Source organism: Lotus japonicus, chromosome 5 (genome assembly GCF_012489685.1).
Source record: "Lotus japonicus ecotype B-129 chromosome 5, LjGifu_v1.2".
Classification (NCBI taxonomy): domain Eukaryota; kingdom Viridiplantae; phylum Streptophyta; class Magnoliopsida; order Fabales; family Fabaceae; genus Lotus; species Lotus japonicus.
The window spans coordinates 63,721,133-63,739,178 of record NC_080045.1 but is presented as its reverse complement, the minus strand read 5'-3'; the positions used below and the strand labels follow the sequence as shown (position 1 = coordinate 63,739,178).

Genomic DNA, 18,046 nt, shown 5'->3' with positions numbered 1-18,046 from the left:
GATTTTACAACTAAAATTTACAATATTATTCTACGAAACTCAATTTTTTATAAATGTATCCGATTGAACAAAATCAATTCACTTTCATGTCACTTTTACAATAACCAATTTTACCAAAATCAATTACTCTCTGATTCAAACATGCAAGAAAGGTCAAAACTTTAAATGTGAAGAGTCTATAATTTAAAGCTTTTCTCTGTTGCCTACAGAAAAGTTAGTATTCACCCTGGTAACCAAGGTCACTTTGGGTCCATGTTGGTTTAGTGCTAAAGAAAGGTGGAAACTTTACAGCTGATGCCTATAGCTAGCTTCATCATGCAATGTTCCATTATTTTTTTATGACCAATCAAATTGGGCACAATGTCTAATTCAGTCTCAAAAGGATCCAGAAATAAAAATATTTCAAAATATTTATCTAGCAAAATCAGTTTATACATTGGCTAGCTTTACAATATGAAATAATTAAAAGCAAAACATCTGTTAATAGTTAATAAACATTCATAAAACCCCTGTCTGAATGAACTGAAAAACAAGATAACTAGACAAGCTCTTCAAATGTCAAAAATGGCATATGAAATTGAAAGCTATCTCTAATACATAAAACTACAACAAGGTGTGAAAAACCAGCTATATATGAAGCTCATGGTTTTTGCTTCTGTGTGTAGATATAGTCCGTGTGAGCTACAAGTGTTCTTCTCATCAAGCATTCTTCTTCTTTAATGCCCTCACAATTTTCCTCCTCCATTTCAACCTTGTCATCTTCCAAAACCTTAATTCAAGTATGTTTAAAAGAAGAAGATTCTTAATTGAACAACACAAAAGAGAAACATACATGATGAAATTGCAGAGAATTTTCTGAATAAAATTAACAACTCACCCCATGTTGAGTACTGCTTGAAATGATAGGGGAAGATGAAGGGTCATGTCTTGCTGCATATGTGAGGGTTAAGAAGAGAAAGAAGAACAGTGCCAGGCACAGGATGGCACTAACCTTAGACCACATTTTCATTCTCTGCTTTTGAGAACTTTCAATTACTATGAGAATGAATAGAACTCTACCCTCAAAAAGAGAATATAACTCTAGGATCACTTTATATAGATAGATAATTAGATATATAGTGTTGGAATAAGTACAAGGGGTGGGTATGGAACTTTATTAACTCTTTTGGATTCTCATTAGTATATAAGTAATTATAAATTAGTTATAGGGTCGCATATCTTACATAAATTCCAAACTTTTCAAAAGAAGAAAAATGATATATAAAATCTTACGAAAGTCTAATGTATAATAAAATTGTTGTTGAATCATCACATTGACAATTCCAATATTTAGACCTTCAAAAAGGATCGACACTGTGAGATCTATCTCTCATTGCTACTTCATATCATCTATAACATCTATCCCTTTCTTTTGTCTTCCTTTCTTAATCTACCCAACATTTTCCTTACATTATTGCGGTGAAATAAATGGGCACTCTCGTTATGTATAGGATTAACATATATAAATAATATTAGTTTCAACATTTTTAATGTTACTATTTCACACAAAATCTTGAGATTAAAATTTGGACAATGCATAAACATATAACTATAACTTAAGTTATTATAAGATACGTGTATATATATAATTAAGTTTATACTATATAACGTATTATTATTTTTCATAGATTATATATATTTGTTTTCGAGATAATTCAATCACAAGTACAACTCAATTAATAGATAGTTGAACTCTTAAAGCATTTAATCCATGACTCAATCTCTAAACGGTGTGTATGAGAAATGATTTTTTAAGAGAGACTTATTCACTTAATTTGATCTTAGAGTCTCAAGGGAACTAATCTTATACTTGTTGTGAGATACATAGGTGCAAACCAAAAATATTAACAAAAACGGTTTTGTATTTTAAGAAGACTTTAGAAAATGTATTTAATTAGACAACGATTGATAGTAAACTGGCCTGACTGAATGCTTGGTATAATACTAGTATTTGAAATTTATGTCTTTGATTCGATCAAAGTTGTGACTTGTGATTCACATTGCTACAAGTGCGTACACATTTTGAAAACTAGTAGCCCTCATTAATTGAGCAATATAATTTTTTTTTGAAAGGAGGAATTGAGCAATATAATTATTACAATAAAATCTGTATTTAAAATGTGTTAGCCTATTAACACCACAAAACCAAAGTAGGTCTAAATGCAAAATGAGACAGTGTTACGAATTGGGCCCAGGTATTGAACTAGAGAACTTTTAATATGCGTGTGATGCATTTCTGTGTAATAATACTTAATTAACCTATTTTGTATTTGAAGATTAAGTTTGCATAATGGCCGTGTCTTCAACTTAATAATCCTGACAAAACAATCATGAAAGCATCACCATGCGTGAACAACTCTAGTGGAAAATTGATTACCATGACTTCTCAAGTTACTCATGAAATAATACTTGCCATGTCTTGTGGTAGGGGTGCACACAGGTTGGTTCATTGGTTGGATCGGTTCCTGAGCAAAACATAATTCAAACTAATCAAAAGTGCTCGATTTGTTTGAATCTAATTTAACGTTTTTTACCTTTGGACCAGAACCGAACCAAACCGATGATATTTGGATTGGATCGAATAAATTGATCAGATCTCTATTAAAATAATATTAAGTATGAAATATAAAAAAAATATTAAAAAGTTGCACAAGTAATGAAACTAAGTTGAATCAAACAGGCTTTTGATGGTGAATCAACCAGCAGATTACTAATTTATCACAATAAATTGTAAGGCACCTAAAAATAATCCCAACAAAACACTAATAGTTATATATGTTCAGGGTTCATAGTTTGATTCGGATTCCATTTTCTCAAAACCGTAATCCAAGCCGAACTCATCAGATTTCCCATTTTATAATCTAATACAATCCATAAGTCCAATCCAATCCGTTTTTTAGCTTTGGTCAGTTTGGATTAGGCAGGTTGATCAGGTCGATCCCTCCCCTGTTCAACTCCTAACTTGTGGGGATCATTAACAACTACAAGCAATGAAATGGTGGACAGTTCTTTTCACATTTATTGTAAGGTTGCTGCTGCTGGTGGTGGGGTTGGATGTGGCACAAGAAAAGTTAACAAGGGAAAGCATGACTTTCGGAAATGGGAGAAGCTTTTCACTAGCTTTTGCATTTCTAGTGACAATCTAACTCAGCAACTATATTTGCATATATCTTCACGAGTTTCTTTTTAACAGGAAAGTCATTTATTAATTATGAGTACAGTTGGGGTTTGTTGCTTTTGAAAAATGCATGGAACGTAACTCTTTTAGAAAGCTGAAATTTCTGGTCTCTTCCCTCACATTATACATGTCACTTGTGATTTGGTATGCTATTGGTGATGAATCAATGCATAACCACAAAGACAAAAGGATCAGACTGAACCACGTTGGCTTTAGGTTCCTGTCCCTTCTAGTTCTACTTCCATGAACCACTTCACTCCCTCTCTCACCTTGCTAATAATGTTATGTAGGGTTTTGTTTAGCGGGTAAGGAATAACTCAACAAGCATGGGTAGGGTAGGCTCTTTTAGTTGCCATGCATAATGATGGATAAATGCAAATTGTAGATGAATTCTTTCGGCGCTGACCATGAAAAGAAGTAAACATTTTAAAACAATAAACTGTCACTAGCCAACTTGAATGTATCCCCACTATCTACACAGCAATTCTTACATAAACACAAAGTACATATTTGGACACAACCAATCAAAATACTCCAACACAAAGTAATAATAATAACGCCAAGCAGTAAAATCCCAAAAAGAGAGATGCTTTAATGTTTGATATTTACCTAATAGAAGTGATCTCTCAGCATACCAATTGCCATGAATACACTTCCTCAAGAAAACTGGCCTCTCTCCCACTTTGTCCTTTCTTATTTCATTTCCTTTTATTGCAATGATAGCATCTTTCTCCATCATGAACCTATGCGCCTCCTCCTCTCACAGCCTTTGTTATGTCTTTACTAACAAGAATATCCCCCACTGAGTACCTCACCTCGTCCCTTACAAACCCAATGACTAAAAGAAGCTCGACTCCTACGCTCTCATTCATTCATGGAATTTGTACCTGTTTGGATACAAATCAAATAGCACTTGTTGGAGCTTATTTAGTGCATTTTTCTAGTAGATAAGCGGCCAGAGGGAAGTAAAATGAGGAGGCTCCATTATAGCTCACCCATGGGTGGCCATGGCATATGGAGGCTTGAGTGAATGGAATGGTAGAGAAAGGAGAGGGTGTGTCTAAGAAAGAAACCAAAACGGAAAATTAAGATTACTTGCCCACTTCTTAGTACTTTATATAGTGATGTATGTTATTACATATTCCAACATGAAATCTTCTAAGAAGCACCAAAGTACCAAGTTTCAATGAAACTTAGCTTCCCTAAAATAACCCCTACTAATTGAAGTTAACCTAATTTATCATGGCCATGAGAAAACATTGAATACATTTGTCACAATATCAATACTACTGAAGAATTTTTTTTAATTTTTAAAATAAAAATGGTATTTTATTTCTTAGTCTATGAAAATGGTACTGTCTTTATACTAACGCAAGTAGCACGAACTGGGCCCCTCAAGTGAGAACGTTAACCTTTCCTACTAGTAGCAAATTCTCCACTGTAAAGCATAAGAATACAAGGAAAGTTCTCTTAAAATTTTATATTTTCATATTTTTTTAATAATACATGATTAGCAAAAGAGAAGGTAATTACCAGTGTCCCATTAGAACGAATAACATGATTACCATCTATCTGCGACATCGCCAAATTCCCCATCTTCGAGATCTCCATAATCACCCTCTCTATGAGAATCGCTGCGGTGGTCTCTCCTGCGCCTTTTGTGCCGGCCTTCATCTGATTCATGACCAGATGCATGCTGTTCCATTCGTCCAAAATAGAAGGCAATCAGTGAAGAATAAATTATATCAGAAAAGCAAATAAATCATGAACATCTGTTACACAGCCAAGTAACCAAATCTCCTTACACGTCTTGATTTCTTGCGGTCGCTACTATGACCATGAGATTTTTTAGTCCTCTCTTTATCCACTTCGTGAGAAGTATCCTCAGGACTTTGATGCTGCTTCCGTTGTTTTCTATTATCACCTCCGGACCTTTTGTTTTCATTGGAGGGTTGGGTTTCAGTTGCATCCAAACTGTCGCTGTCAGTTTTATCCTTCCTATGTGTCTCCTCTTTCCCACGTTCACGTCCTCCCTCTTTTTCTTTTCTGTGCTTCGATTTTTTCCTTTCTCTTTCCTCCCTATCTTTATCCTTCTTTGCCTGCAGAAAATTAGATTTCAGAGCTTCCCAGTGAAGTCTTTTCTATTCACAGACAATAAACACGGTAAGTTATATCTACGTTTCAAAACTAGTCCATGCTTGTGCCTGATAATAAAATACTACAATTGACGGTTTGTGATACGAACCAAATTATGACGTGTTAAAGGAATAAGGATATTCTATTGAATTCTATGTAAGCTTCAACTTGAAAGCATTAATGGATTACGGAAAGATGAAAGAACAGAAGTGCAAAAGATAGCTACTGCACAAAGCTCCTACAGAGAATACACCTATGGCCAATGAGATAGTGGTCTACTATAGGACTAGGATCACCTCTTATATTCTGGTTACTGACAGTTTGAAATTGTTTCGTAAATATTTATCATATAGTGATATGCACTTTGTATTTACTTAGAAAACTCACTCATGTCCTTTCTTAAACATCATCTACACCTTTAAAGTAAAAGATATAAGCACCACGATATGCTTTCATCTATGCTTGATAGTTGATAATATGTCTAGTGAGATGTGCAGATAGAACAACGAATGCATGAACTAGAATAAACAGGCTATTAATATAGCAAACAATATTACAGGTGACCATTACGATAACACTGGTAGTTGAAGTCATTGGCACAAGAAGCAATTAACAAGCTGAGGGATTATACATAACAAAATTGTACATTGTACTCCAATTATTCCTTTTTTTATCCTTTAATTGTCAAGAGGAATTTGCACTTCATATTAAGTTAGTTTCTTATTTGGATGTCAAAGATAATGAATGAATCACAAACTCAAACATAATCTCAATTTGAAAACAATATAGATGCAATGGGCAGAGATTATACCCTTTCCTCTTTCCGTTTCCGGTCAATCTCTTTTGCCTCTTCTTTCAGTTTCGTAATGTACTCCTCAAATATGTCCTTGCAAAGGCTCTCATCTCCAATAGATCTAAAAGAACAAAAAATTCATGTTAGAACTCGTGTTACGAAAAAATTATATTACCAGTAACATGTATTAAAGTGTTATCAAATCTCCGAAAGCAGTGTGTACCAGCCATCCCCATAATTTCTATATAATACTACATTGAGCTTAGCCTTAGCTGAAATTTTGTATACAGTTCATATAATTTAGACTATGTAGTTTATATAAATACGTAAAAAGACAGACCAGTTGCAACATTCACTTGGACAGCAAAAGTAGAAGGATTCGCACTTGAAGTGATGGCATTAACTAAAAAATATGTACCAACAGATTACACGTTCTTATCAATTCAAGCTTCTAGAGATAGAGAGGAACTGAAACGTAATATTGCATTGAATGTTTCAGGTATTGCATCATTTTATAGAGATGCACTAACTTACTAATGTTGCTTAACAGCAAACAGTTTCTAACCGCATGCCTAACAATACTAACTGCCTCTAAGGGCAGGAACTAATACATGCAGGTACACTGACAGTACCCATATACACCAATAGACCTCAAAACATTTCAATCTCTTCCTTCAGCAGTTCAACGAGTGATCTAGGTTTGCAAATATTAGAAAATAGAAAATAACATAAGGTTTCGTGCTTAAATTTATCATGATCCAGACCTGAACTCTTGGCTATCTTCAACAAGTGGTCTAGAGTCCTCCCACTTTGAAGACGCAGTAATGTCCTGCAATAAGCAAAATTCAAAAACAACATTCTTTATTTCCCAACCATTACAATATGATTGCATTTATCAGTTAATGTCCACAATAGTGCACCTTGGTAGAATATAGTATGTGAAAAAAATCATCTGCAAGACGTTTACGCTTCTTAGCTTCCTTCTCCTCCTTCTCCCTAGCCCGTTCTTGTAGCTCATCAAACACTAGCTGCAGGATAACACAGCATCAAACCAGACATGGATAAGGCACATTTTCCAAATAAAAAATAATTACAATTATAATGTAAAGAATCCCGAAAAGATACCTTTTTATTATTTAAGTCCCTAACTATAATGAATCAAAAACAAAAAAATTGAGGGCAGTCGTTCACCATAGTAAACAAATTACATCCATAGAAGTCAAAACAGTGGTATATAGGAAAAACAGTAACTTTGCCTTTTATCATAATAAAGTTTTCCGAATTTATTTTCTATTAACTGCCATATTGAGAGAACACACTCATTTGAAATAATCTTGGCCTACTGAAAGCAGTTTCTTACCAGGTGCAATTAAGCATTTCGGTAAAGCATTTTATCCCTTTTACACCGATAAGCATGAGAAAGAAAATATAAGTATAACTAGTAAAGGAAGAAAATTCTGAGGCACCACTCGTCGTGTTAAACAAACATGCAATTAGTACCAATTACCAAGACATGCAAAGGAAAGGAATTCAAAACTAAATATATATATACGCATATGCACACACACATATATATGTGTGTGTTTATATGTATGCCACTTATGTACTAACCTTTAAGTTGAACTCAGATTTAGGCGGAGAACTAATGTCTTTTGATAAAGCTGATTGGAAGTCTTCAAAAGTCCAAGTTGACAACAAAGTGATCTGAGAAGTATGAGAACATTGTTATATGCATAATAAAAGGTATTCTGGGTAGAAACCATGAAAATTTGATATATCATACCTTTGCCAACTTCAATGCATCTTTTACTCGACTCTTTTCCTCATGATACTGTAACATATAAATAAGATTGGCATTTTATGAGGACCATAATTTGAATGGTGAAAATTTTCAGGATGCATAAAATAAAAGAACAAGTCCTCCAGGTCATTTCACTCAAGGAAAACTATATTTCAATATAGACAAGATGTTTGAGATTAAGTTTCTCATTTGAACCCAAAATTGGTTTTTGAGTTGCTGCGGGATATCAATTCCATCTACGGTGGTAAATATCTTCTAACTAAAGTTGTTCAATGCCTCTTGATTTAACGAAAGAGAAATTAAAACTCAATTATTAATTAATAAAAAATGTATTTTTTTCCCATAACAATAAAATGAAATTTACATCATTCTACAAGGACCAAAAAGTAACGCATTTTGATATGAAAAAATCATGAGGGCAAAAGAGTAAAAGGATACTGGGAAGACTCAAAACCAACAATAAAGACTACTTAAGTATGCTCACTTGTTTCTCTAGTTCTTCAGCAACATCTTCAAATAAGTCTTTTGGAGTTGACCCTGAAGTGTTTGATGCCACAGCTTGATAAGCATGTAGATCTTTCACCTGCAAGACCACGAAAACAATATCATTGCATTTGGTTCAGTCAAATAGTTGATGCAAGCCAGAAAATCTTAAAATAGAAACCAGGTAACACCATTCTGTAAGTAAGCAGAAAGGTTAAACTAGGCCTTTTAAAGCAGACAATAAAATACAAATAAATTAACATAGAAATGGAGAGAGAACCTTTAAATAATAATCACGCCATTGAGTTTTTGCTGTAAGAATGCCTGAAGCAATATGCTCTTCCATCGATTTGCGGAAATCCTCCCGGTTTTTACGTTCTGCCTTTCTCAGTTCCTCCTATTTTGTTTGAGAACAGAGATGAGATTATGCAATGAAAATAGTGGAGAGGGGGAAGAATCCAAAATAGACAAGTTAAGGAGGATAATCATAACCATACTTTCTGTATCTTCTTCTGCTCTTCCTCTTCCTTCTCTAGATCACGCAAATAATCCTGAAAAATAAAATATAAATTAAATAGACAAAAAATTAATTTTAAAGTAGTTGAATTAGACAAATAGTCAATTTAGACTGATTACTTGGAATATTTCCAAACGATCAATTTTCTCGAGACGAGAACATCTTTCATCAGCCTCTAAGCGGTCTTGAACTTTACGCCACTGTGTACTAGCCTGTCCAGAAGGTGAATGATGCATCAATACAGTTTCAATACACAATCTTTAGAAATATAGTGGACAAAAAAAATCGTTACCTTAATAAAGTCACAAGATTCTAAAAACTTCCTGTATTCCGTTATACTCCGTTTTCGTTCCTCCTGTACCCTTGTTCGATCCTGATAAAAAATTGAAAATTAGATATTAACTAAAATAATTTCAAAGGATTTGAAAAATTAATGCAATAAAAAACTTCACCGATGGCCCCATGTCCATTAATAAAGGACACTTTGACAATGTATCTAAACCCAACATTTCAATCCCCTCATTTGAGTCATTTCCCAACTCATAACAGACTTCATCTAGCCTTCCCAAACAGAATTTCTCATCAGCTCAGAACTGAGAAATTTCCAATCCAGTAACTTATCTTTAGATAAAATATAACAAAGGTTTGGAAGCACCTTAAAAAAAATTGCTGATCCAGAAAACATCCAATATAAATCATAACGGACAAGAAAATTTTAACTATGCACATGTAGATGCTAGAGACTAACACTTGTTACATATCACTCATGGAGATAACAATAACATGCACGTGTAGGCTAAAGTTTCTACCCAGAGACAGAGCAAATGCATGACAATGACAAATATGAGTGAATATATGGAATAGGAAGCAGTGGAACAACCGGAAATATGTATTAAGTTTTATAAAATGGTTGAACAATGAGGTAGTAGAGTCCACCTTGATTATAAGTTCTTCCAGGAAGCTATCAAACATATCCTTGCGATCTCTGTCACGTTCAACAGCCTTGAAACGTTCATCATTTTCAAATATAGCAATTGCTTTGCTGAGTGATGTCCGGAAAAACAATGGCAAAAAAAAATGATCACAAAATATATCAATTGAGTTTTAAACATAAGTCAAGAGCAAAATCAAATTAAAATATCATAAAAAAGAATGAAAGAAAGAAACCTCCATCTGGTGGATGAAGTCAATTCTGTGGATTCCTGGAAAATAATCTTTATTAGCAAAAAAGTGTATAATCTAAGGAGCAATATCACAGTTATAAAGAAATGAGGAAGCAAATAAAACATACTTCTAACATTATTTTAAAATCCTCCCGCGCTTTTTTCTGTTTCATACGCTTTTCTTCCGCTTCCTGTTTTTTTCTCTGATTTAAGTACTGAAAATACAGAACGGCAATGTTACCATCTTATAAATATTTAATTATTGATGCAGCACATAATAGATAATACAGATTAGGGATAGCAGTAAAATAGAATTTACCCACTCCATGCAGATCACCAATCTACGATTACAAGGGATGCATAAGCATAATTGTCAATCAAAATTCAAAAGTCATTAAGTCGTAGTCTAAACACACAATCACAATAAAAAAGGAAGAAGATGGAATTAATTAAAGAATAGTGAAGCGAAAGAGCGTGAGTTCGAAGAACACAACATGGAAACAAAATTTGAACAAACATGTGGGAGAGTTGGGGTGATAGAAACTGGCAAGACCTTGATTCTAGGGAATTCCCAGCACTGAGCCCAAAGTGGGTTAGTCAGAAATAAATACTAGAATGGCTCTGAGTATTCGAGAGACCCAGAAACTCTCCATAGTCCCACTTAATACAAGTGATACCAATACCCCTTCTAATATCTATTTTTTCCCTTATATCCTCTACTCACTCACTCTTTTCATTAATAAATGTGAAAGCAGAATGGCATTCATTGAGATTTCCTCCATATATATAAGATAACACATGTGAGCAGGAATAAAAGGGGTAAAAGACCTTTCCAAGGTTACATAAGAATTACCTCATTGAAAGCTTGCTTCCTGTCTCCAAGGGTTTTTAACGCACCATACCTTTTGTCATTAATTATCAATCGCATAGCCTGAAACATAGTAATGTCAATGTCAAGTAAATCAAATAAACAATACACATTTACATTTAATACACAAAAAACGTAACAAATAGGTAAGTGAAATTTAAGATATCAATGAAATCACTATACCCGATCCCAAGTCCAGTCAGATCCAACATTAACAGACTCCAAGAGCGCTTTGAATGCATCTTTAGCTTCCTATTAAGGAAATATAACAAATGCTCAATTCCTAAGAGCATAACAACGAGAGAGTGAGAGAATTAAAATATTCATACTGCATTCTCATACCATCTTATTCGCATAGACTAAGGGTTCTGGCTCAGCTGCCTTTGCTTCTGAGGTCGTACCATTAGCTTTCTCTCCAATTGAATCATTTTTTCCATCCTACATAATTTAAGATTAATCAGCTCGTCAACCACTAGAAGCAAACTCATCCAAGAGACATCAAGTCTACAATGAGAGAAGCATACTTCTTTGTCTTCTGCTGAAACTCCACCCACAGTATCTTGAGCTGAAATATTGTTGGCATCATTCCTACAATATTCAAATAAAATAAAGATGTCATGCAACCCGAGAACAATGAAATCGAAGACTGAACAAAAACAAGTAGAATAAGCAATACATTGCTGTTGTAGGCATAGCAGTATTAATTTCAGTATCAAAAGCTCTATCACTTCCAGCACTAGCATCTGATGGAGTGACAGTATTTACAGGTGCATCAAGTTCATCAACTTTTGTTCCAGATACAGTGATTGCAGAAGGAGAGGCAGATGATCCAGAAGTCAACTCAGATTGCAGATTACTTGCAGGTGTAGTAACAACCGGAGCAACTGAGACAGGACTAGATGGTTCGCCTTGACCAGTTAGAGATGAATTCTCTGCAATTGGTGTAGCTTCAGTCACAGAAGGAGTTGCAGAGGGTTGAGTATGAGAATTCAGTAAAGCTTCAGGGCGTGTTCCATTGACAATTGCCTTTTCACCTTGCTCACGGGCCAACTTGAAGCAAACAAAATTGCAGACAAGAAACGAGTTAGAAAATAAGAGGCAGAAAACAGCAAAGAAAATTTAAAAAACGGCATATTTTTTCAATGGTGAAAACCTTCAGTTCCTCAGGAATCAACCACTTTGATTCTTTAGTGACCTTGTTGTAGTAATACCTACAGAACATTCATTAAGTTTAAGAAAAAATCAGCAGTGAACATAAAAAATAGAAGAAAAAAGAAAAATTAATGGAAACAAGACAGACTTTCTTCCATCAGGACTAGTAAACTCCTTCCAGTTTGTTGATGCATCTACCCTCTGAAAAAAGAAAAAGAATGCAATCAGTGGATAATTTATAATAAAGAAATTTCATCCCGAAGCAAGAATGAGAAGGAAATAATTGGGCAAGGTAAAGGATTAATTAGCCAGATCACATCAAGCACTACGTAGCCTATCCAATTCACCTAGTATTTTTCCCATTCCTAAGACAAAACAGGAGGGGAATGGAAGTTGTGATATTTTATAAATTTGTACTTCCTATTACTCCTCCCTGTGATTCTGAGTTCCTGACTTAGATAAATAGCTTATTGATTATTTGCAGAAAATGGTGATCGGAAGAAGCAGCAAATTCAGAGGTCTTATATGGCTTAGATAAATAGCTTTTAAACATGAGTCTTGTTTGATAAATGTCTCAACGCAGGAGAAACTTTTAAATTTTTAGTCAAAAGGCCAATTGCAGTCAGCCTCCACATTATTGCTTTTGAATTCTCCTCCTGAAACATTAACAGAAAATCTAAGTGAACCATAACATGTCAGCAGCAACCATGACAAGTCCCACTAACTACAAACCATCCTCCCAATAGAGCATTTTGTGTGTCGACAGGGGTCTAAAGGAAGCATAGGAAGTGGGCATGAAGATCTGAATCTTCTAAACGTAACTACACCTTATACTTACACCAAAAGTTCATAAATAAATGCACCTGTAAATTTGTTTTACAAATATCATTACAGTCATCTTTCTGAGACTCTTAAATCAAACAGCAGTAAACCGCATATAGAAGAAATAAAAGACAAGCAACTGATTGCTGCCGCAGCAGAAAACCAAGCTTTAAGGTATGATCTGCAGGACATACAAAAAACATCACCCACATTCCATACTACGTTTATTCCACACAAAGGAAGATTGGAAATTTTAGTTTGGAGGACAAATCTGACTAGACATTTACATTTCAACTATTTGAAAGATCACAATGATTGAAATCAATAACCTGATAGAAATACAAAAAAAAAATGTTCAAAGATGTAGAAGCATGTGTAATTCACATTATATCAAGCGACATAACTTGTTATCACACTCATTGAGAAATCATTAGAAAATTCCATGCAAAGGAATATTACAATGATAGAATTTACTAACATTCAAGCAATTTAGTAGGTAGGGCAACCAGCAAAGACCCACAGCATATCCTACCTCTCAATAGAGTAGCACAGCATGTACCTGTAAGAATCTTAAAGCTATGGAAGTCACAGATGTTGATTTGAATAAAGTAAAATTGGATGAAGTCCTAAGTGCATTTATAAAAAACAACTTTGAAGAGCTCGGAGTGATTCTAATAAAAGACAACCATCATATGCTCAAAAAATTTACAAAAAATGGAATAAACTTCACACTAGGATCCTTATCTTGAGAGAGCATCAAATTAGCTTCATGAAGAGAAATGTGTCATTAGAAATCCCCTTAATAATGTATTGATAGTTATCTATCACTATTATAAAATGATAGAGTAAAAGGTCTATCATTAGAATTATTTTCTTGTTTAATCATAGTGTATGACTGTATGGTATCAACATAATCTATACATCGTGCATTAATGGCTATGAAACAAATGGAAGACAGTAATCATCCACTACAGAAATCACATCAAAGAAAAGTATAAATATGTACACATACAAGAAGGGGAAAAAGAGAAGCACTTCCATTCAGAAGCAAACCAGAATAAATAAAAATAACCTTCCTATGTAACATACATAAGCAACCGTAAGTTAGAAGTCAACAATAAAATTCCTTAAGCCCCCACCCAAAAAGAAAATGGTAAGAAACCCCAAGGAATGAATTTTCTTTTATTTTTCATTCCAAAATGGATATCGAAAATAATCTCAGGACAAAATCAACTGCCATCTTCCATTCTGTCTGATTATTAGAGATGAATTTATATTATAGAATTACAAAATGGAACAAAAAAAAATTACAGCATCTTCCAAGGAAAACAAACAAAGCTGATATCAGACAGTCCAACCGGCAATTGCACAACACTGACCTTACAATAAGACGTAAAAGTCAAGATTGATGGTTGCCTGCCTGAGAGAAAACCCATTCAATAAAGAGTGAGCTAATGGAGCAGATTACTTTCACCAGACTTGGACAAATTGAAAGGATATATAATAATTAAACTTGAACATGTAATCCCAGCTAATATGTTGGACCAAGAGATATATGCAGGTATCCCAACTTTCACCAGAAACCCAGATAAAAAATAAAAGATCCAGTGGCATGACTAATAAGTCATACAATAAGATGAAAGCAAAATCAATTGTGTGACTCACCTCAATAGGTGTCATTAATTCAAAAGGCTTCTCCCAGCTGGATGACTTAGTCCTTTTATTATAGTAAAATCTGCAAAATAATGTGAAAATTTACACATTGGGACCTGTAGACAATTATAACTAGAAACACTTTTGTGCCAAGCAAAAATACATTATTCAGAGAGAATACTAAATTATACTATACTATTTCATTAAATGGACATCAATTACATATAAAAGTTGATGGCAGTATCAGGCAAGAGGTATCGATCAATATCATGAATAATAACAGAAATTTCCCTTTTATAGCTGGTTTATTACTTGTTTTCTTACTAGAGTCAAAATTGAGAAACTATTGACTATATAACGAGTTGGAAAGCCATTTTATTTAAAAACAATCAAAAAACAATGTTAAACTGAAAATAAAGCCCTAGAAATATCTAGAGCAAGTAAATTTTTAAGCTTTGACCTTTGACAACAATCTAATTACAAATGATACCGTCAGGGAAAACCAACTACACCAAAAGTGTAATTGGAGGCCATGGTAGGTGAGAAATCGCACAAATTAAGATACAAACATTTCACCCAGCAGGAAAAATTTAGGAGCAAAACTCTAAAAAGGGAAATTTCAAGCCCAAATGGCATGCCTCCACAGGGGATAGCATATTAAAAATGCAAGTTTTAACCCTCAACTATGTATGCCATGGTAGGTGAGAAATCGCACAAATTAAGATACAAACATTTCACCCAGCAGGAAAAATTTAGGAGCAAAACTCTAAAAAGGGAAATTTCAAGCCCAAATGGCATGCCTCCACAGGGGATAGCATATTAAAAATGCAAGTTTTAACCCTCAACTATGCCCACTCCATCAACCCCTTATTCATTTCAAATCATTGGATATCACATCAAACTATACACTGAACTCAACCACATACATCATTTTCCCATTCATTTACTTTCTTCCCTGACAAACAATTAGCTTTCTTTACTGTAGGCATCACTCAGCAGAGAACAAGATATCATAAATTATTTAAAAAATATACAATGCAACATTTAATGTAAGTAGGATCACAAGCAAGGATTTGAATTATTTACTTTCTTCCAGTGGCAGAAGTATGCTCAATCCAATCTGAAGAGCCAACTTTTGCAAGTTTTGGCTGGTTAATGGTAGCCTGAAAGAAAGACAGTAAGACTGCATAAATATTCTGCAGAGATAAGGGGGGGGGGAACACAGAACCGGTAAAAAGTAAGACTCATACTGAAGGTTGTTCGCCACTGCTCTGGAGGATTGTGCCAGAGGTAATGCTCTGGGATGAAGTGCCAGTATGAGCTTGGATTTGAGGAATTGTTTGGTATTGGCTGGCAGAACTAAAATTAGTTTGCACTTGACCATAAGAAGATGGCGCAAACTGCATAGATGCAATCCATAAATCAGTACAAGCATCACGGAGTTTTATCATATCAATTACAAACACAATCCAGAAAGTTCACCGTATAAGATGAGGAGAGTGGCATTCCGGGGCCACCTAAACCTGGTGCGTAGCCATTTGGGGCTTGAGAATCAGGCAGAGGTATCATTGATTCAGATGACATTTGCATGTTTGGCCGAGCAACTGGCAATGGAATTGGCTGTGACGGGAGTGGTAGCTGCTGACTAGGTCTTGGGGGTAACGGTTGAATTGGTTGAGAAAATTGGGGTTGTGGATTCTGAGGATGCATTCCAACATTCATCATGGGAACACCGGGACCAAGAGGTTGATAATGTTGAGAAGGCATGGGAACGAATTGCGGCGGCTGTTGAGCAGGAACAACAGTGCGGAACTGCAGAAACAAACAGGTTCATTAAGATACACGATAATTTCACTCAGAGCTAATACATTCATGGAAAGAAAAAATGCATTACTTGAACAGGCATCGGTGGACCAAAATTGCGCTGGGAATCCACTGGACCAGTAGGAGGCCGAAGAGGCTTTCACAACAACAAAAAACACATTAAAATATGGGCCGCGAAAGGGGGAACCAAAGCCTTCTTTTTTTTTTTTTGATAAGCCAAGACATTGCATTCAAAACAGGCGAAGGGGCGCAAACCCGAATACAATGAGAGAGAAAAAAAACCAAAGCCTTCTACTTCTAGGTACTCTACCTGTAAACCCGGGAAATGCGGATTATTCGACATCTGAGCAGAGAAGCCTCAACAGACTAGTGCAATCTACAAGAGTAAAGAGTAATTGATATCTTAGCAGCCCCCAAGATTACATAATAAAAAAATTGAAACTAATTAAATTACAGCTGAAAGAAGGTAAATGATCACAGATTCCATGGAAAAAAATAGTGAATTTAACTTCAAAACAGGACATAGAAAAAGAGTGATGCTCAACAAATCAAAATTAAAAAGCAGTTCACTAAAATTGAGACACTAATCACCAGCAAGAGATTAAAGATATGAAAAAAATTAGAAAACTACAACACCAAACCAATGTGCCACAAAATCAACATGAGATAGAAGTCCCATCAACATGGAAGTCCAAAAAATCGAATATTTTTGAACCCCAGATTAAAAAATTTAGGCTGCAAGCAGAAGCAGGAATGCCATTGAAAGAGGAGACAGTAATTGAATTGAAGAGTACATGGTGGTAGAACGTGTGAGACATATACAACGTACCAATGGATACCAAGCGAGGCGGTGGAGCCCGACTGCCCGACCCGAATTCTGGTTGCGGGTAGTTGTGTTGATTCAGCGCTGAAACGGAAAGAGGGGTTTCACAGGGATCGGTATGAGAGAGAAGGAGGCAGAGGGAGACAGTAGCATCAAACCTTGGAAAGTGTTTTCTTATAATAACTTGCCCTTAATTTTGTCGAATAATATGAAACGTTTTCTATCTGCTTTTTTTTGGTATGTTGGGCCTTGTATGAAGGCTCTAACTCAACAGCTATGGTCATTCACTTGGTGTGAATTATTGACAGAGAAAAAAAAATGGTATGAATTGGATTCTAACTTGGTATTTGGATAAAATTATGTTGGAAGGAATTATGTTAAATATAATGAAGTTTGATGGAGTGGAGTTTAAAATAATGATTTGTGTTTGGAAATTATGGGTAGAAGTATGTTTTAGAACATGAATGTCGTTTGGATGGAAGCGCGAAAGGTAGATGTTCCTTGATGAATAAAGAGAATGCAAGTTATGCAAATACGGATTTCACTCATTTTCTTAGCCGGAAATCCGGAATGGCCCTCAATCTGTTTCTAATACAGGGTTGAACGCTCTAAAAGCGAAATAATGACTCTCACAGGGTTGATGAACCTGCCTTTTTTTGTTGGCGTGGGGTGAAAGGTGTCGCCCTATCTTGTCTTCCTAGAGGCAGATTTTCTGAAAAAAGCGGTTGATTACTCTCTTTTTTATAGTAAGAGAACTTTAAAAAATAGAATGATGTAAAAGGGTATTGCTTTAA

The 18,046-nt window shown here is 34.9% G+C and overlaps 1 protein-coding gene across 4 annotated transcripts; it reads right to left on the bottom strand.

Annotated features, from left to right (window-relative positions):
• Positions 1-1,758: 1,758 nt before the first annotated feature.
• Positions 1,759-17,441, bottom strand: LOC130716586 (pre-mRNA-processing protein 40A-like). Of its 4 annotated transcripts, XR_009012088.1 has the most exons (31): positions 17,259-17,441; positions 16,740-16,805; positions 16,500-16,565; positions 16,088-16,417; positions 15,856-16,005; positions 15,692-15,768; positions 14,618-14,687; positions 12,279-12,331; positions 12,132-12,189; positions 11,655-12,028; positions 11,503-11,566; positions 11,321-11,416; positions 11,162-11,230; positions 10,964-11,041; positions 10,239-10,325; positions 10,115-10,149; positions 9,884-9,989; positions 9,240-9,320; positions 9,067-9,159; positions 8,928-8,981; positions 8,711-8,827; positions 8,432-8,530; positions 7,930-7,977; positions 7,758-7,850; positions 7,067-7,174; positions 6,911-6,975; positions 6,165-6,267; positions 5,023-5,316; positions 4,751-4,913; positions 3,827-4,104; positions 1,759-2,504 (listed from the first exon to the last, which is right to left on the bottom strand). XR_009012088.1 is itself a non-coding variant. In XM_057566557.1 (30 exons), the coding sequence occupies exons 2-29, from the start codon at positions 16,770-16,772 to the stop codon at positions 4,779-4,781; spliced, it is 3,036 nt and encodes a 1,011-aa protein (XP_057422540.1). In that variant the 5' UTR covers positions 16,773-16,805; positions 17,259-17,441; the 3' UTR covers positions 3,619-4,104; positions 4,751-4,778. The 4 variants fall into 4 exon arrangements, 3 of the variants coding, with proteins under 3 accessions (XP_057422540.1, XP_057422539.1, XP_057422541.1); XM_057566557.1 differs by lacking the exon at positions 1,759-2,504 and having other exon boundaries at positions 3,619-4,104; XM_057566556.1 differs by lacking the exons at positions 1,759-2,504; positions 3,827-4,104 and adding an exon at positions 4,286-4,655.
• Positions 17,442-18,046: the final 605 nt, after the last annotated feature.